Source organism: Barbatula barbatula, assembly GCF_947034865.1.
Source record: "Barbatula barbatula genome assembly, chromosome: 15".
In the NCBI taxonomy this organism is placed as follows: Eukaryota; Metazoa; Chordata; class Actinopteri; order Cypriniformes; family Nemacheilidae; genus Barbatula; species Barbatula barbatula.
This window is the reverse complement of record NC_136778.1, coordinates 20,775,839-20,796,267: the sequence shown is the minus strand read 5'-3', so window position 1 is coordinate 20,796,267 and position 20,429 is coordinate 20,775,839. Positions and strand designations below refer to the sequence as shown.

Below are 20,429 nucleotides of genomic sequence, written 5' to 3'. Positions count from 1 at the left end.
CAGTGGAGAAATTTAGTATCGGTGCTAATCTCTGTTGGCTTTATTTTCGCTATAGGCGGTTTTAAAGCAACAAAATAAACAAATGTTAATGCACATGCACGCTTTTGCTCTGTCCAATATTAACTTCTGGTACATTTAGCACACAACCGCAAGGAATAGTGTCTGCAGATTTCTGATAAGAAGCAAAATAAATTACAAGCTAATACATTACATTAGCTAGCAAGTTCAAAGTTTGTCTAGCCAGTATTATTTTATCTAGCCAAACCGTATTAATAGTATCATTAGCCAGACCGATCAACAAACGCAGATCTGAAGTTAACGTCGGCATGTGCATCCAATGAAACCGTCTGTAGTGTATACTAACTAGTGTATACTCGTTTGCATTTTGTGCACAGCGCAATGCACCAACTCTTGACATTTCAAACCTGTATGATCTTCGTTCTTCTGCAGAACAAGAAGCAAGATGTATCGAAGAACATTGGTATCAGAAAACTATTGTTCCCCATTGACTTGCACTGGTTTTGTGTCCATACAAAAGAAGTGAATGGTGACCAACGGTTTTCGGTTACCAACGTTCTTCCCAATATCTTTTGTTCCGACAGTCATAGGTTTGAAATGACAAGAGGGTACGTTTTTGGGTGAATAACCCCTTTAACATAAACTATTTCCATACGTTTTCAAGTGCACTCTGGTGGATATTACATTGATGTTAGATTAATAATTCTTACAAAAATAATGATACTACATTGTCACAAGGATTAATGAACCAAATCTAAGAAGGAAAATGTTGCATACATTGTTAAAAAAGATAAAAGATTGTCTTGAAATAATGTTAGTAAGCAATTTACATCATTCAAATATTTTATGTTTTCTTTCAAGGTTTTTTCTAATAGGCACCGGCACGTTTTTTTCTAATAAATTGGTTTGGAAAAAAACGCTTTGTGAAAAACCCTTTACAACTTTTGACATTCATATAATTCACCAATTGGTTGTTGATTAATAAAGTTATTAATTATTCTATCTTTATTGCATATATTAAGCACTGATTTGGAATGAGGTAGCACAAAGTCAACTATCATTTTTAGTAAACATGACATGTATACATTAAATTAGTGCAGTATAGATTTAACTTCTGGACAACTGAATGTACCGTAACAGGTTGGAAATTGGTTCTCAGACTGTAGCTTCCAACCACAACTTGCAGTTTTAGATCACCCGGAATCATTTAGATAAACCAGTAAGTCATCTTTACTGTAAACACTGTTAATTTACATTGGATTAAGTTAAATTAAGACAATTTCTGAACCACTGTAACAGGGGAATCTGGTCCTCAGACTGAAGCTTCATACCACATCTTGACATCCACCAGATCTAGATCTCCCAGAATCTCGAGCTTGTTCACCCTCGACAGATTCTTCTCACGGTGCTTGTAAATCAGTTGATGGACTCCGTTTACTGCCACTCTAAACTGCTGAGCCTCACATCGGACGATCATCTGCCATAAACATTAGATGAAGACATCAGACACCAAGTTATTAGACTTTAAAGTCATTCGATACTGTAATGTGATGCATTACCTAACATCAGCCAAAAAGGTTCTTAATTTTCTTGTTCATTTGTAGTCAAAATTCTTTGAGTTTGATTAAAAGCTCTTCCTGAGTTGCAGCTAAGTTTAATACCTCAAAGTATTGTCCGGGTATGAAGGGAAAGCCGGGGAGGGAGTACTCTTCTGGTCCCCAACACCCAGACCGGAAAGAGTTTCGGACAAAGACTCTGGTCTTGAAACGAGGGTTTAGGTGCAAAGCGATGTCCTCCGAGTCAGCGACTCGCAAGTTTACAGCAAAACTTCAGCGACAGACAAGGTTGCTTACATACGAGTAGATGCTAGCTTGTTGGACAAAAACGACTATGAAATTTATGTTTTTTATCCTCCTGTACCTGTTTGGAAGATCGCTGATCTGAGCCTTCACGATAATTGTATCTCCTGGTTTTAGTCCTCTGTCAAATTGGCTCTTAAAAGGAAGCTTCTAAAGAGTAAAACATCATATTTAAAGGGACAGTTCACCCAAAAGTGAAAATTACGTCATCGTTTACTCATCCTCAAGTTGTCCTGTAGACATTTCTTTGTTTGGTTGAACACAAAGATATTTGGAAGAATGTTAGCAGCTGAGATTTCTGGGGCACCATTGACTACCGTAGTAGCAAATGTTTTGGGTGAACTGCCCCTTTAATGCAGCCGCATGGTTTATTGGAAACATTGGAGCTGAAATAATTCCAGAAAACCTTTCAACACAACACACTGCGTGATTCTCTGTCAAGAATGTGAGGTCGCTCAATTTCCAATTGAATGAGGTCATGGTCGTGAAAGAAATGTCATATTCCTTCCGCGTACTTACCAGGTCACCTGACTCCGACTTGATGGATTTCTATTGGACAAAAAGGAGGATGTGTTATTATTAAAACGGTTTCAGCTACACCTTTAAACTTTAAAGAAACATAATATTATATTAAGTTAATACAGTTTCCTTTTTTTGTATTTAAGCTGCAGGGGGGGGGAATTCAGACTAAACACTATACAAATGAAACTGGATTGTTGTAACTTACATGAGATGTGATTTGTGATTTCTCAACTTTATTTGGTGACTTGATGGCACTCTAAAAATGATGACATCATGGAGTTTAAATCACAAAGTGCAATACCAGCAACACTGTGTGTTTATTTATGATTTAACACTGTATTGATTAAACCAACCTCAAGCACCACACATCTGTCTTACAAACTGAAAACACAGCGTAATGTGTTTTACACGCACTGCAATTTTTTGTTAAATACTCACCGAACCGGGAATAAATGCAATGGCGCGAATTTCAACTTTTCCAGATATGGACAGTGTGTCAATCTTCTTGAATTCCAACCTGTGCTTGTATACTAGCAGGTGAGCGCCATTTACCGCCACCTGGGAGCAGTACAAACCAAATTTGAACGTATGAAAGGGACAGGTTAAGACAAGGTTTACATTTACATTATTTTGGGACTCTTATATTCATTCATTAAAACAAACGTTGAAATCACAGTGAGCAAATAGTAAATGTAGCCGAATCAAACTTGGTTTATAACCTTAAACACATCTTCTTCTACAAGAACGATGATCTCAAAGTCTTCGTTGTGTTTGAAGGGCATCCGGTAGTGAAGCTCCTCTTTTTCCCAGCGCTCCTGTTTGAGGGTGTTACAGACGATGTGTGGTGTGCTCTTGAAGCGAGGATTGAAGTGAAACGCCACATCTGCCCTGGGTTTTATGCTATTCCCATAGGTCAGGTCAACCTGGAATCTAAAAGCAAGTATAACATCAATCTTTGAATCGGCAAACATGACGCAAAAACTATTGTTATGATGTTTTCTACTTGTCATGTTGTAATTTCACCGTATGAAACATCACTGATGCATAATGACATTTAGTGGCATCCCAAAGATTTGCTTCTAACTGTCCCAAAGCCGGTAATTTGAGTGAATTTATAAACTGACTTAAGTTTATTCGAGGTTTTTGTTGTTTTGAAATGTTGTTATTCGATGCAAAAGTAAAATGCACATACTTAGGGACGTTTTTAAATATTCAAATGTGCCTGAAGTTTGTCTTCCCCCTTTCTGCCCTAAAACAACCAAGTCAACATTTAAAGTGAAAGGGGTTCAAAATATTATAATATTAATAAAGAGTATTTGGGTTTCTCCTCACCGGTCACTATTACTGGGTACTTTGCCTTGAATGAGAACCATCGTCCCGCAGTGCAGTCCATCCAGAATGGTTGTGGCAAAAGGAATCGCCTGCACGCAGAATCAAAGCCATATGACACAGTTTAACGGTCCTGAAGGGCATTACATGCTGAGAAATAAACTCAATTTAATTCAACAGATTATAATGCATTTCAGACAATAAGTGAATTATCTCTAACGTTAAACGAAAAGCATAATACTTACTGGATTTAGTATTGGTTGTTTCGGATTTGGGAGTGCCATACTGTAGATGTTGTCTCTTTGACAACCGACAATATAAATAAGAAATACAGACTGCGCAACACTTTCGCTTTCCTTTCCGCGTCCGCGAGTGTGCGGGTAGAAGGGATACAGCAACCTCCACTGGGCATGCGCACTTCGATTCCGCATCATTTCTGTCACACTGACAAGAGTTAATTACTAATTTTCTTATTATTATAAAGTTATGTTTAGGGGTGTGGTAGCTGTAGGCGTTAGATAATATAATAGCCACAACCGTGTGTGAGCGTTGGCGACTAAGTTTACGGATCAGAGCTGACGTATATTTGTAGTTTGTTTCCAAAACACGTTTTATTGTGTTTTTATTGTGTTAGTAAGCTGTATTTATGAATCAAAACAAACCAAAGGCAGTTTGATTGATATTAATCGAGATGCACCATAAAAACTTTTTTAAAATTCAAAAGCGGACTCTTCGTTTGTAGGCAGTCGATGGAACCGGAAGTGCTAAACGACTCGCTTGCGAGTTTCGAAAATTGTACAAAAATACGCCGTCCGTTTTCATTTTGATTTTGATTTAACTTTTTTTTAAACTTTAAAAATAAGTTGTCAGTCTTTATGACTTAATACTCGATAAATGCACTAAATGTTTTTTTTGTGTGAATTGTTCTCGTTTTTATTAGGTGTTTATGTGTATAAACAACAAACAACATTGCCGCTGGAAATGATCGTGTAGCACATGACGCGGAAGTTACCACACAGTACGTGATACGCGTGCTTCACCGGCTCTTCGCAGATCGATCTGCGTATGGCATCAGAGCATCGCGAGAGCGAGTCGAAAGCCTCGCTCGTGATGTAATCTCGCGATATCATTCGCCGTTCGGCTGCGCCTTTAAAAGCCGCACACGCTCATTAACATATGAGCCTTCTGCAGTTTCCCTCATTCGCGCCAGCGCACTCGATCATGAAAACACACTCTGTACTTTTCATAATCTCATTCGGTCTCAGGTGTTTTGCTGAATTTTATGTTATAGATGATAGGATTGGATTAGGAAGAGAGTTTGATGGAATAGGAGGATTAAGCGGAGGAGGGGTAAGTCATTCCTTAAAGGAAGTTCGAGTCAGTTTTTTGTTTGTGTGCCTTTCGTGTCAGAGGTCGTGGTTGACTTAAACTGTCGTTTTGTACACAGGCCACGTCGAGGCTTCTTATAAATTATGAAGAACCGTATCGAGGCCAAATCCTGGATTTCTTGTTCAAGGTATCAGTCACAGGAACTGCAGATGCATGACATTTGATCACGTGATGTCGAGTCACCTGTTTGTATTGTTGTTTTGGTTTCCCTCAGCCTAACTTTGGGGCTTCGCTGCACATCCTGAAGGTTGAAATAGGAGGTGATGCCCAAACTACAGGTCTTTAATAAGTATTTTCTAGATCTATTCATTGGTTTTTTAAAGTCTAATACCTTTAAGTCTTAGGTTTTGTGATGTGAAAGGGAGTCCACTTGGAAATTCTTCTTTTTAAACAAGTTGAACATAAAACCATAAATGTACCAAACTGACCACAGTAGTGTTGTTGATGCATCACTGTTTTCCCTGTGTGACAGATGGGACGGAGCCCTCTCATATGCACACTAAAGACGATGTCAACTTCGACCGAGGATACGAGTGGTGGCTTATGAAAGAAGCCAAGAAAAGAAATCCAGACATCAAGCTGATCGGTAAACGCTTTTGTTTACATGTACTATAAAGTGCGTGCACTGTAAAGATCAGAAGTACTGAACGTAATGAATGGTTTGGTTTTGAAGGTCTTCCCTGGGCATTTCCAGGATGGATCGGTCAGGGCACGCAATGGCCATACTTTTTTCCTAACGTTACTGCCAACTATGTTGTTTCCTGGATTGTTGGTGCAAAGAAGCATCACAACCTGGACATAGACTATGTTGGGGTATGCACGATCTGCTTATTGTCTGCTGTTTTAGAGGAAAACGTTTTTTAACTTTCCACTTTTTTCTTAGATCTGGAATGAAAAAAGTTTTGATGCGTTGTACATAAGGGTAAGTGAATTAATTTGCTAGTCTTCATTTTAGGACTTATCATTACAGTTAACGGATTTGAGTTTTAAATATAACAGGTGTTGCGGGACACTTTGGACCAACATAATTTAACAGACGTCGGGATCATCGCTGCAGATGGGGACTGGCAAATTGCTTCCATTATGGCTAAGGATCCATATCTGAACGATGCTGTTGAGGTGATAGGGTGAGCAATGTGGTACCTTTGGTCTTACCAACACAAAATGGTACAAGCGGCTTTAAAGGAATTGTTCACTTTCAACATGGATTTTCATGATAATTTTGTCACACCTTTTGATGTTTATGTATTTTTTTCTTTCGTCGAATTTTTTTTTAGGTTTTTGATGAAAACGTTCCAGGATTATTCTCCATATAGTGGATTTATTCATCGCCTGGTATCGTTTAAAGCCCTTTGAAGCTGCACTGAAACTGTAATTTGGACCTTCAACCCTCTGGAGTCCATTGAAGTCCACTATATGGAGAATAGTCCAGGATTGTTTTCATCAAAAACCTTAATTTCTTTTCTACTAAAGAAAGAAATGTCATCTTGGGTGACTAAATTATCATGAAAATGTATGTCGAAATATTAAAGGAATGTTTATTATGTAAACCAGAATAAATGATAAAAATAAACTAAACCTCAACAATTCATAAAATTCATGATTAAATAAATGCACTCCTATCGACAACAGAGCTCTGTTCTTCTTACAGTGTCCACTATCCAGGCACCAACACAGTGAAGGAAGCTCTGTGGACTCAGAAAAAGCTTTGGTCCTCTGAAGATTACAGCACATTTAATAATGACATTGGCGCTGGATGCTGGGCTCGCATTCTAAACCAGAACTATGTGAACGGCAGAATGACTTCGTAAGTTGTTTTCACATACATGTAGCTTGTTTCTGTTGAAGCACTTTTCATGTTTATCTGGTCAGATTATGCTGTTGCCTTTTAGGACAATATCGTGGAATCTGATAGCAAGTTACTACGAAGATCTGTCTTTTGGTGGAGATGGTTTGATGACAGCAGAGGAGCCCTGGAGTGGACATTATGTAGTGGAATCTCCAATATGGATAACTGGTAACGTGTTTGCAAACAAATATGATTCATTATATTATTTTTGTAAAGGTGTAGTTGACCTCAAAACGATTATTTTGTCCGTGGAAATTTATTTTAGATACAAATTAAAACATTACAGTGACCAGGAGCTAAACAAAATGAGTGCAAAGAAACACCTTTAAAGTAGTACGTAGGACTTGGCACAGACAAAGAGATTATAGAGACCTTTTGTATTATACATTTTTGTTAATAGGAATTTGTTGCAGCATTTGAGAAGTAATAAAAGGGCAGTTGTTCATTTCTAATTTGTCTCAAAGTAGGTCGCATCACATCGCATGCTGAGTGAACCGTTACATCCCTACGCAGGACCAAATCATTTTATATTTCAGATCAAACTACGGCCTTCTGTAAGGAACACAACCATTAAGTCCGTGTTCTTTTATAATAATGTTTGATCCAGCTCTTAATAGATCTAATAAACCACACACAAAGCTAAAACGCAACTTTGGAAGATTAAAATATATGTTGTATAAATCACTTTAATTATACTTTTTGGCTTTATTTGAATTTATAAACACATACACATGTATATATTATGTAAACGCAACTTTTATTTCTGGATGCGATTCATTGTTGAACAACCCAAACTATTCCTTTAAAATGAGAAAAACATTTAGCTTCGAAATGAGCTACAATTCTAGATGTTAGTTGTGTGCTACAATGACGTTATTTTAAAAAAATATTTTTTTCGCTTTATGTTGTAGCACACACAACGCAATTTGCACAACCAGGCTGGTTTTATCTGCAGACCGTGGGCAATTTCACCCATGGAGGAAGTTACGTGGCCTTAACAGACCTCAAAGGGAATCTGACTATTGTAATTCAAACCATGGTAGGTGGTTAACCACTATATAGTTTAAGTTTGATCTTCATGCATAAAAATGTGTATATTTATAAAAACATTCACATACATAAACGATTATATATAATTAAAATAATTGGGAAATATAATTAAATACATGTAAATATTCCCTAAATATGTATACATGTTTGTGTATTAATATGTGCAGTACCCAGACATGTATTATGTAAACACAAACCTTTATTCTGGATGCGATTAATCGTTTGACAGCCCTAGCGCACGACAAACACTCCTTTCTTTTGATATAGACACACAATCACTCGGAGTGCATCCGACCGCCTCTACCGCAGTTTGATGTGTCCCCGCAAACAGTCACTTTTCAGCTCAAAGGTTCTTTTGTAAGTCAAGTTCTGTCGGATCTTTACATTTGCATGCGGTTATTTGTAAACTTTGGAGCTTAATATTATGTTGTCTCTGTTTCTAAGGCACATCTTACTGAACTTCAAGTGTGGTACTCAAAACTGGATTTTGAGACCAAAAACGATACCCTTTTAAAAAAAGGAAGACCTATTAAGGTAAATTTAAATAAGTTGGTCATCGGTCATGCTTGCTAAAGAAATGATATCCGTTCGTTTACGGTTACAGGCAAAGTATTACATTTTCAGTGCATTGTAACCGTGAGGTTTTGGGGCTTTTACACAGGTCTACGACGGTTCCTTTAAGCTAAAATTAGATGTTGATGAAGTTTACACAATCACATCCATCACTACTGGACTGAAAGGTTTCTACCCCGAGCCCCCCAAACCATCCTTGTTTCCAAAGAATTACTCGGATGATTTCACTATTGGTAAGCGCTTGAAGGAATATAGTTTGAAACTACAGTAACTACAGTCGATCGTCATATCTAACAGAATATAACTGTTTTGGAACTAAGATAACCCTCCGTTCTCTGAGGCTCCATATTTTGCTGATCAAACCGGCGTGTTCGAGTACTTCAGAAATGTCACAGACGTTGGCCCACATGCCTTCACCTTACGGCAGGTGATCACAGAGCGGCCAGTTTGCTGGGCTACAGATGCCGACCAGACAATCAGCATCATCGGGGACTACAGCTGGTGTGTTTGTCGTATCTAAATGACCCGTTTATGTATTGCGTGAGTTTTGATATTATATGACTGTGATTAAGGCGTCATTCTGCTGATAGGATTGGCTGCAGCTGTTTAGGCTATACATCTGTAATTAATGTGTTATTATCTGTGCTGTGAATTATTCAACAAAACTGTCCACACTTTTTTAGGTTTATGCCAGCCAGGTTTATTCAGTCTTGAAATATTCAGACTCTAATGTGATCTCTACTGGATGATGTCCCCTGCAGAGGAATTTGAGAATATAGTTGTTGACTTTAGTTTTCTGCTATCAGCTGACTGTATTGTCTGTATTTTTCAACAGGACAGATCTCAATGTGTCCTGTGACGTGCTTATTGAAACTCCCAATACTGGAGGTGTGTTCCTGGCAGCCAGGGTTGATAAAGGAGGAGAATCCATCAGACGAGCAAAGGGTGTCTTTTATTGGCTTTATGCAAATGGAACGTATAAAGTCTCAAATGACATAGGTAACCATTAGTTTTTACATTCCGCTATTTGGAATCTCATTATATACACATTTTCTGCAGCAACAACAGGCACTTTATGTGGCCCAAACTTAACTTCCGGTAGACCCCTGCAAAGAAACAATAACTGTTTAATTTAATAAAATTGATATACAAGAAAATATTAATAAATAGAATGTAATCTTCATATACATAATATAAAAAATAAATTGTTCTATTTCGACAAACACCGACCGGAAGCTAACTTCGGGCCATGCACGTTCGTCCAATGAAACTGTCTAGAGCAGGGGTTTCTCAACCTTTTTGACTCCAAGGCCCCTCGTTGTATTTAACACTATTCAAAGGCACCCCTTCCGCTCACAAAATTTCTATCCAATTAAAATATTTCAGAGCTTGATATTAGCTGGAATAATGTTTATTCAAGGTAAAAATGGGTGAATCATTTTGTCTCATTTTTTATTATTATTCATCCTGAGCCCTCCTTGGAAGTCAGCTGGGGCCCCCTTGTGGGCCACGACCCCATTGTTGAGAACCACTGGTCTATAGACAATATTTATAAATGTTTTTGCTAATTGCACAGTAATAAAAGTAGTCAACATTAAAATTACCTGATTATTAACTCACCCCCATGTCAAGACGTCCATGTCTTCATTTCTTCAGACGAAAAGAAAGTAAGGGAAAGGGAAAACATTCCAGGTATTTTTTCCATATAATGGACTTCAACAGGGACCAATGGGTTTAAGGTCCAAATTTCAGATTCATTGCAGCATTTAAGGGCTGTACGACACCAGCTGAAAAATAAGGGTGATCAATTATTTTGTATTTTCTAAGAAAAATAATAAAAAACGATGTACTTTTTAACTACAAATACATGGCTTGCACTACTCTGTTATGCACGTCAACAACTTGCGTAGGGTTATGTAAATGTTATCACGTTGGAAATGTCACGATTGACGTAGATTTCAAAATTATTTAAACATCACCACACTCGTAAACATGAGGTCGCTACTTCAGCCTATGTCATGTGTTTTTTCCAACGCCGTTCCAAATTTCTAATCTCTTTGCCAGACAACCCCCTTATTTAACGGTAGAGCCTTTTGAGAAAGAAATTGTCAGGAAATTTCTATTCTGACATGAACTACTCCTTTAAATTGATATTACTATTTTTCTTAATTTTGTCTTTATTTTTTATTATATAGCTCAATTAATTAAAAATGATTATTATATGATCAAATCCCTGAACTAACTATAGTGACAGAGTTTTATGCATTTCATTCATTACTATCAAATGTTTTTTGTCCATAATAAAGATGGAAAAAGAGTTCTTGCTGAAGGGCTTTCAGGAACAAGGGCAGGTGTATGGTACTCGATAACTCTTAGTGTCAAGGTAACATCTGTCTAATTTTATTCGTGGTAGCCATTTTACACCCAACAGTTTGTGACATTAAACTGTGGATATTTTGGTCTCCAGGGATATTTTGCCTCTGGGATGCTGAATGGCTACCCACTGTGGAAGAACGCTGTTGTCCTCGAGCCCAAGAGCGGTTGGGCAGCACTAGGAACTCTGTCATTTGAATATGCGCAGTTTGATAATTTTCAAGTGCTTGTCGATTCCTGATCACTTTGAGTCTTCACACCCATGTTAACGTGATCATTGCACACCTGCTGCATTATGGGAAAATTCACCTTATGTATTTTGTAATTGAATTGCAGATGAACACTGTGATGAATATCTATGTGATGCAATAGTCTTTTGATTCTTTTTCCAGGAATCATTGTTTTTGTTGATTGTTAACGTGCAATGGGTCAACGAATGTGCAAATGACCCGCCTCGTCACTGCAGATGATGTATGACGGCATGATTTGATATAGTTATGTGTAGTTCCCTTAGGAAAATGAACCATGATTTTATTATATTATAGATGAGGTAACGTTTTGGTTACCACAGTTTACGACTAATATCATGGTTAAAGGGAAACTTTAACCAAAAAATGAAATTTCGGTCGTCATTTATTCACTTTTGAGTTGTTCCAAATCTGTACAAATTTCTTTGTTCTGATGAACACAGGAGGAGGATATTTGGAAGAATGCGTAGGCTATAACCAGGACGGGGCAACATCTGTCTGGTTATAAGCATTCTTCCAAATATCTTTCTCTGTGTTCATCAGAACAAAAAAATGTATTCAAATGAAGACAGAATTTGTATTTTTGTGTGAAGTATCCTTTTAATAAACTTTGGTCTATGTGTTAGTGTGGTAAAATATGGGTAATATTCGTAAGGGTATATGTTGTGTGTTATTTTATTTGCTGAAGCTCTGTCAACAAATGAAATGTTTTATAATTGTTTTTAAGATGAAAAGGGGTTTTACGTCGAGCTTTTTAAATAAAACACCGTTTAAGAAAAGCGCTCATGTTTGTTGTCTATAGCAACCAACCAAACAAACATGGCCAACAGCCGCGCGAGCACTAAACGAGTCTTTATCAACAACATCGATTCATATTCGTCCAGATATATCGCTCAGGTAAACAAGAGACTTGAAATAAAACGTATAATAAATAACACGCGTGATGTTGTTTAATGTTACGTTGTTCAGTTCTTGTCCTCGCGCGTGGTCGGGGAATCTCTGGACGATGAGGATGAAGAGGACAAACATCCAGCGTCTTCAAAAGACACTTTCAGCATAGTCGGGACAGTTGCGGATAAAGATGCAGAAAAGCTCAATTTCGCGTCGGAGATATATTCGGTTAGTTATTCCTTTATTCTTTTATTAGGCTTCTTGAAACCTACTGTCCCGGGGTTTTTGGTCACGTCATCCCCGTGAGACGTGACGCGCGCTCGCGTGTGCAGTGCAATGACATCACTTGCATAAAGTTTTTTCATTCCGTACTGCAATGTCGTGTCTTGTGGGCTATACACATCTGTTATGCTTATTCCGATCATTACTGAATAAATGCAAAAGGCATGTTACTATCAAACCTGTCAGCATGCAATTTAAAACAGTGAGACAACCTGCTGTTTCATCCTATTTCAGCTTCTGAGTCGAGACGAGCTTCTGCAGTGTCTGATGCAGTCTGATGTTATTGTGTATAATATCACTGAAAACGCTGATCTGATATACGAGGCCACTTGGGCCATTTCAGGTGACAACTTTTCTTTTTTGTCCGTAAAATCGCTCGCTTGGATTAAGTTCAATGACATCAATACTGTTCTTTACTCACCCCCAGGCAGTTCAAACCTTTAGGACTTTTTTACAAAAAGATGAACAGATTGTCTGGGTTGCCTCTTTTTATATTGAGCACCAGAACTAAATACACCCAACGAATAGTCTATACAACTTGTGAACATTTGAAGACATTAGCCATACGATAGCTTTATTTGAGGAACGACTAAAATGAGCTTTGTATACCCCTCCATAATCTTCCCCTCCAATCCAAAGTTTAGAACGGCATGAAGGTGAATAAACGATTGCAACATTTTCATTCATTCATAGAAGGACTTTAACTTTGTCCATTTTGTTCTTTATTAATACAATATATTGTATTATTTTTGTATTTAACATAGCTCTACACTCTGAAATGGAAAACTTTCGTGCCCCCAAAATATTTATCCTATTGTCAAGCATCATGACATGGGCTATGACCAAACCAGCTGATCCTGTAAGTGCCTTTGGTCCTGACCATTTATACATATATCATACATGTGATACTTTATATATCATGCTCTGTTTTATTTTTAGACATATATTTATTGTTATACATATATCATGCATTACAGTTGTTGTGGATATTATATTATATATTATGAATTTATATTAAGGACGATCCTGAGGTTCCTTTGACTGAAGATGACTACAGGAGAAGAAGACCTCATCCAAACTTTAAGGAACACACAAGCACAGAGAATCTTGTGCTTAAACTGGGAAAAACTGTAAATATGAATCCAGAACAATGCCTACATCATAAATTCTGTGGCGTCCAAAAGTGTGAGACCACATATGAAACAGCGTTTTTCCTTTTTCAATTTGTTATAAATGATGTTATCAACAATAACAATTCTAGTGATATTGTAATGTAAAAATAATGGGACATTTTTATAGGCCTTCATTCGGTTATAAAACCTGTTTAGTTTTCTGTTTTCTATAGAAAAAAGTGGTTTCGTATTTTAGACCCTTTTGTGTAAGTTGTATTTAACATAGCTCAACATTAAAACAAGATTTTGTCTTTCAGAAAAAGTCAAAGCTGGCTACTTATGTTGTAACAGCAGGACTGCAGTACGGCATGGGCGAGAATGTGTTCCACTTCTTCTTCAAAGTACTAAAATGACTATAGTTTGTGAGAACGGTATAACTGTTTGTCATAATGTAAAATCACAGTTTGTTACCGGTTGACTTTCCCTCAGGCAGCTTGGCTTGGACAACGTAGCAGCGTTCCAATTTTTGGGCCCGGCACAAATATCATTCCAACAATTCACATCCACGACCTTTCAAGGTTTGAGAAAACTATATGTTATAGACTAGTGTACCAAATGTTGCAATTGTGTCGATTCGTGTTCACGTACTCTCAAAATGATTTTCATATTTGGTAAATATTTGTTTTTGTAGAGTGGTACAAAACATCATTGATCACCGACCAAAAACACATTACTTCATTGCTGTGGATGAATCCAAGAACACATTTGAAGACATTGTGCAAGTATAAAATCAGTTGACATTCATTTTTCTGTTTGTGTTATATATTGCCCTGAATGCGAAGGAAAATGCACGAATAGAAGAGAATAGAATAGAAAAAAACACACAGTGATCAAAATGAACTAGAATGCATCTATATGTGTCCTTAGGCCATTGCTTCTGCTCTGGGTTGCGGAAAAACTGAAATGGTCCCAAAAGAGGAAGCCTGTGGCACAAAGGAAGTTACGGTATGCGTTTAGCTGAACACATTTTTGTCACATTATAAACAATATTTCATTTTTTTAAACACAGTGAATATATTTTCAGGAAACTGACTTGCATTACCTCAGTGTCAACCTTCGGGCCGAGTCTGTAATCTTAAAAGACAGATTTAACCTCCGCTGGGATTGTGAAACTGGATTAGTCGATAACATAGTTTTAGTGGTGGAGGAATACAAACGGACAAGGCAACTGCTGGTGAGCGATACAGCATATGTTTATTTTTTATTTTTTTTAATGAAGTCATCACATTTCTTGAGCATGCGGTTTCGGACTGCTTGCAGGTTGTTTAACATATTATTCTTGTTTTGCGTTTAGCCAAAAAAGCTCTGTCTTCTTGGTCCCCCCGCAGTTGGCAAAAGTTCAGTGGCAGAAAAGCTGTGCAAATATTACAAACTTCAACATATTCATGTGAAGGAAGCCATCAATGAGAAAATCAGAAAACTGGTAAGAGCTGCATAGCAGATACTATATAGCAATGGCTCGGAAAGGTTATTGGACAGTTAAGCCAAACCTGAAAGAAATAGTTCACCCAAAAATGAAATGATGTCATGAATACTCAATTTGTTCTAAACCGGTACACATTTCTTTGTTTGGTTGAAAACAAAAAAGATATTTGGAAGAATGTTAGCAACTGAGATTCCTTTGGTACCATTGACTACCCATGCTTTGAAGAAAACATTTCGGGGGCACCTTTGACAACCCATTTTAATGGTACATTCAATGGGACCCCAGAAATCTCAGTTGCTAACATTCTTCCATCTTTATTTGTGTTCAACAGAACAAAGGAATGTATACAGGTTTGGAACAAATAAATGGCAGGCCCGGATCAAGAATTCAAAGCCCCCTGGGCACAAGTGTCTGGTGGACCCCCCCACACACATGCACAATAAAGTTTTGAATTATAGGGTACTGCGTGAAGGAAACCCCTCTCTTATACAGGATTACATTGACAAGTTACAAACTATGATCACAGCCTGGAGGTTATCAACACCTGTACACATCCTTCATCATACAGGATTGCAATAAATAGTTTTCCTAAACCAGCAGCAACAACATTAAGATATTTCCCAGCATACTGTAAGTCACTGGCATATGAAAGCAGTACACACTACCACACCCCTAGCATTTCAGTTCTACAGATACTTCCATACTTCACACACAAACACGCCGGGTTCACAAAAGTGTTCTTAAGAGAAAATATACAAATTTCGTAAGATAAATTAAAGGAAGTTCTTAAGAATATTCTTAAGTGCTATTCTCAGACATCTTCTTATTAACATCTTCATTTACTCATAAGAGTAATTTTGTTAAATTGTTCAACTTTATTTGCGTAACAAGCACCAACGCGACTCTCGTTCTTATGTTTTTAGGCATTGACAAGTATTATAAATAGCCTACACTTCTTTAGCCATACATGTGTTACGACATCATAACTCGTGTGTATGTGAACAGTTTGCAATGCACCCTGGATGATCTAATAATAAAGGCTAAATATTGGTCATCATCATAATATCAATATACAATTCACCAATTACTTGTAAAAACAACTCACCCCTTTTGAGATTTATGTCACCCCTGAGGGTATTCTAACTCATAGATTATATTTACATTTATCCAAAGCGACTTACAAAACAATTCAGGGAGCAGTAAGCGATATGCCATACAGGAGCAATAATACAATTAGTGCTAATACAAAGTTACATAAAAGAGAGAGGGTTAGTGTACATACATTTTTATTTCTCATTTGTCTGTCAAGTATTCACAGAAGAGATGGGTTTAAGTAGTTTTTTGAAGGTTGTGAGAGATATGGTTGACCGGACCGAGTTAGGAAGAATGTTCCACCAGGAAGGACTTTACAACAATAAAGCCGTTCTCATTGACTAATTTTCAGTTTCTATCGTCAGTTCTGACTTACAACGCAGCATCATCTAACAAGCGGTGGTTTTCTCTATTCTCCCACAGCCGCCAACTAGCTAACCATGTGCATTACAGACAAACTGTGTTCATGTTTATATCCAAAAAGTCTATAACCGTGACAGGTTATGGGAAACACTGTTTTGTACTCGTTTCATTCAGGAGTCACCTGTCGTACGGTGAATAATATGTGCTAGATTTGCCAATAGAGGGCTAGTAAAAGTTAAATCAAGAGACAGACTTCATAAGTTAGAAACTATGGTTTCTATGCGCACCTCCATGTGCGCAAGGCCGAATGAATATTGCGGAAACACTGTTATGTGAAATTTTCTTCTCCTTGCTTGAGCCCCAAGCACGCATGGGCCCATAATGGGTGGGATATGTCTTTAACATGTATGAATGTCATTGTATTACAGTTTATTAACAAGTTAGTAGATCAGAATATATTTGAAAGCTGAGGAAGCAGTTGAAATATCGGAATCAAGCATATGGAAGGGCATACTGAGTATTTGACTGCATGTATTTAGGAAGAACTACTTGAAGAAAATGAGACAAGCGAGAATGAAGAAACGCTCAGTGATGCTCAAAAGCAGCTCGAAACCCTCAAGAACAACATGCTTGAGAATGACGGTATGCATTGAAGCTTAACGCCGTTCTTTACATTATGGACGTTAAAAAAACTTTTTTGTACAGACCGTTTCAGCGGCAACAGCAAAAACAATCGTTATGTGGTACAAAGTTAACTTCCAGTAGGCCACTGCGAAGAATCAGTAACTGTTGAGTAGTTTTAATGTAATTTAATACAATAAATATACAATCAAATAATAATATAAATTAAATATTAAATACATTGTTATTTTATAACCAAACACAGTTAACTTCAGGCCAGGGTGAGCACCCGATGAAACCGTCAATAAAGATGCAATAGGAGTTCACAGATATGTGTAACAAACTTAAAATTTGTGTTGTCTTGCAGGCGAGTTGGATGAGCAACACGTGATAAATATCATAAGAGAGAAGCTCAACTCGATGACCTGCAGGAATAAAGGATTTGTTCTTGATGGCTACCCAAACACCTATGCACAAGCTAAAGATATTTTCCGTGGTTGGCAAAAAGAACCATGAATGAATAAATGAAACAAAAGTATAACGTTTATTACCTAAAAATGTGCAAAATATTTTGCAGACGAAAACATGGAGGCAGAGGATACAGGTTACAGTGAGGTGTTGATTCCAGGTTGGTCATGTACAGTATAGAAAGACATGGGAGTTATTATAGTTTTAATTTGAGTTTTATCTCGCTTTATTTATATTTTAAATTATCTTCTATTCTTAGATTTTTATTTAAGTTAAATATTTAGCAGCTTTGTTATATGCTCTCATGCTTTTTTGTTTCTTTGTTTATTTTTTTTACGTTGCCATATAAGATTAATTCATTTTGGTTTAGTTTATTATCATAATTTCAGTTTATTTCTAAAGCGAATTCTCCATGTTCTTGTCAGTTCATTTTTCCCCCAATTAAATAAATTAGATTTTAATAGAAAAAAACACTTTCAAACTTTAATGTAAGTAAACTAAAATAACTTTGTAAGTCAGGCAATGTCCAATCCAAATGTTAATCATTTTATTGAATATAGTTCATGAGATATCCAAAGCAATCCATTTCCATTGTATAAAATGGATTTTAAAAAATACCATTGAACTTTTTTTTCTTGTTTACCCTAGAAACACATAGAACTATGAAAATCACATGGCTTGTGTTTCATGAAGACTTTAACAGCCTTTGGCTTTTCCCCCATTAGAGTTCATCTTCTCACTTGATGCCACAGATGAATTTCTTAAGGAGCGTGTTCGAAATCTTCCACAGAGTGTGGCAGAGGACAAGCACTACACTCAGGATGAGTTTACAGAGAAACTTGCAAAATTCAGAGAAGCTTTGGCAGAAGACGAGTCTGTTCTTGACTATTTCGATGAGCTGGAAATTCACCCTGAACACATCGGTTAGGAACAGAAACCAATATTGTTGTGGTCAAATAAGAAAATGCCATTCCATCAAATTGTTGCTTGTTATGAAGCAGTATCGTATACTGACAGTAATATTAGTGCCGTCATTTTCAGTGATTGACGGCTGTGAGAATATGGTGGCGTTGGAGAAGATTATTAAATCGGTAGGACGGCCATTGATCTACGGTTTGACTCCAGAGGAAGAAGAGGAGGAAAGGAAGAAAAAGGAAGAGATGTCTCAACAGCAGCTCAAACAGAAACAAGTTGAAAAGGAACTCAGGGAGACAGAAGACAATGCCAAAATGACTGCACTTCTGGAGGAATGGGTAGGTGTCACCAAAAAAACATACCTCCCTTTTTATAAATGTATCATGAATATCTTATTGTATTTCATAGTAAGCAAGTACAGTAATGACAACCAAGCACAGATTTGAGAACTTCTATAAGGTTTAATATTCATTTGTTGTTGTTGTGTATGACGTGTATGTGTAGAACAGGAACCTGGCTGAGGTGAAGAGGCAGGAACATGAGATTTTAGAGGCACAGTCTGTTCCCACTAGGCACTACCTCATGAAATATGTCATGCCTACTGTTATACAAGGAATGGCGGACTGCTGTAAGGTCAAGCCTGATGACCCCGTTGAGTTTTTGGTAACACCTTTACATTTCTTCATTTAGCAAGCACTCGTAACATTTGACCATAAAACTATTTATTTAGGATTACATGGTGTCCTTTTACTCTTTTTCAGGCTGAATATCTATTCCAAAACAACTCTGAAGATTAGCGATTCACTATAATAACTTATTTATTGATTCATTATTTGTCAATTAATTACTAATTATCAATGGAATTAAATGTTAATTAATAATAAAGTTATTAATAATAAAAGTTAATAAAGTTTCTGTCTTTTTGTAATCAATAATTGTTTTATAATCACAATGATATTATGTTGCACAGAGGCTTGAAATGAAGTTCAGTGACTTGTGAGTCTTGTCATATTGATTTCCATTGGCTCCTTTGTTATGCGTGTTATTGTTACTGTTTTGAACAGAAAAAGACATACTGACTTACAGATATGTGATACATGCATAGATGTCTGAAGTCAAACATGTGTATGGGCGAGGTGTATGTGAGTGACAGAATGTCTGTGTGAATATCTATGTATTTATTTGCTACACGTACACTGCACGCATATCTCATCCTAAGAAATAACTGTCTGCACATTTATTGTCAAAGTAATTAAATCCAGTTTCCAATTTCATTATTATACTGTGTCTGTTGTGACATCTCAGGGATAGAGAGAGAATGATAGAATGATAGAGGGATAGAATGAGAATGATATAATGATAAAGGGATAATAATATAATATCTGATCATTTGAAAAAAAAAAACAGTTAATATGTGGTGATATAGAAGTGAAGTGATGAACAGCCCCTGTAACTCGAGCGGCTTCATTAGTTCCTCCAGCTAAACTTCAGTCCTGTTACAGACTCGGTTATAGACTATAACATCTAAACACAGAGCTCCGTTGCCTGAGACCTTGTATTCTATGACAACTTATAGTCCACATAACATGATTTTATGCAGCACATCTGTGTTTACAGTAAACACATTCACGTGCTTCTTGTCTTCTTTTTTAAAGAATAGGTTGAATGAATGGCTGACCTAATAAAACACTTGCCGCCACCTGCTGGCGTTTTTAGTTTCACAGTAGTAGCCCATAACAACAGTTGCCTCAACATTTAATATTTACTGCATTCATCATTTTATATTTAAAACATTCATCTCACAATATCATTTATGCAATTGTTATTAGTAATTGAATCAGATGAAAATCATATTATATTAGAAACCAGTGTAAACAAATCCCGTGTCTTTTATAAAGGAATACCTGTCTGGGCACTTTATAGATATTAAAATGGGTCACTTTATAAACTCCACAGTAAAAAATATGTTTTGCTAAATTTATATTAGAC

General features: G+C 36.9%; 3 protein-coding genes across 4 annotated transcripts; 2 read left to right on the top strand and 1 right to left on the bottom strand.

The window, feature by feature from the left end:
• Positions 1–846: 846 nt before the first annotated feature.
• Positions 847–4,165, bottom strand: lgals8a (galectin 8a). Its single transcript, XM_079475398.1, has 9 exons — positions 3,974–4,165; positions 3,732–3,820; positions 3,119–3,329; positions 2,838–2,957; positions 2,605–2,655; positions 2,397–2,426; positions 1,939–2,027; positions 1,680–1,845; positions 847–1,495 (listed from the first exon to the last, which is right to left on the bottom strand). Exons 1-9 carry the CDS (start codon positions 4,160–4,162, stop codon positions 1,331–1,333), a joined length of 1,110 nt encoding a protein of 369 aa, XP_079331524.1. The 5' UTR covers positions 4,163–4,165; the 3' UTR covers positions 847–1,330.
• A 288-nt stretch (positions 4,166–4,453) lies between these two features.
• Positions 4,454–11,833, top strand: galca (galactosylceramidase a). Of its 2 annotated transcripts, XR_013787657.1 has the most exons (18): positions 4,454–5,078; positions 5,176–5,244; positions 5,332–5,395; positions 5,590–5,703; positions 5,791–5,930; positions 6,001–6,039; positions 6,117–6,244; positions 6,769–6,924; positions 7,010–7,134; positions 7,878–8,005; positions 8,284–8,373; positions 8,461–8,550; positions 8,678–8,822; positions 8,910–9,090; positions 9,425–9,588; positions 10,896–10,972; positions 11,057–11,623; positions 11,754–11,833. XR_013787657.1 is itself a non-coding variant. In XM_079474671.1 (17 exons), exons 1-17 carry the CDS (start codon positions 4,905–4,907, stop codon positions 11,201–11,203), a joined length of 2,031 nt encoding a protein of 676 aa, XP_079330797.1. In that variant the 5' UTR covers positions 4,454–4,904; the 3' UTR covers positions 11,204–11,833. The 2 variants fall into 2 exon arrangements, 1 of the variants encoding a protein (XP_079330797.1); XM_079474671.1 differs by having other exon boundaries at positions 11,057–11,833.
• Positions 11,834–11,847: 14 nt separating this feature from the next.
• Positions 11,848–19,237, top strand: ak7a (adenylate kinase 7a; the record flags this gene model as incomplete). The annotated part of the gene is made up of 19 exons (XM_079475463.1): positions 11,848–11,851; positions 12,013–12,107; positions 12,180–12,329; positions 12,618–12,726; positions 13,148–13,242; positions 13,403–13,513; positions 13,813–13,896; positions 13,985–14,073; positions 14,187–14,277; positions 14,423–14,500; positions 14,580–14,729; positions 14,850–14,978; positions 16,976–17,078; positions 17,425–17,568; positions 17,635–17,685; positions 18,251–18,448; positions 18,567–18,778; positions 18,945–19,103; positions 19,202–19,237. The coding sequence occupies 19 exons, from the start codon at positions 11,848–11,850 to the stop codon at positions 19,235–19,237; spliced, it is 2,088 nt and encodes a 695-aa protein (XP_079331589.1).
• Between the last annotated feature and the right edge of the window lie 1,192 nt (positions 19,238–20,429).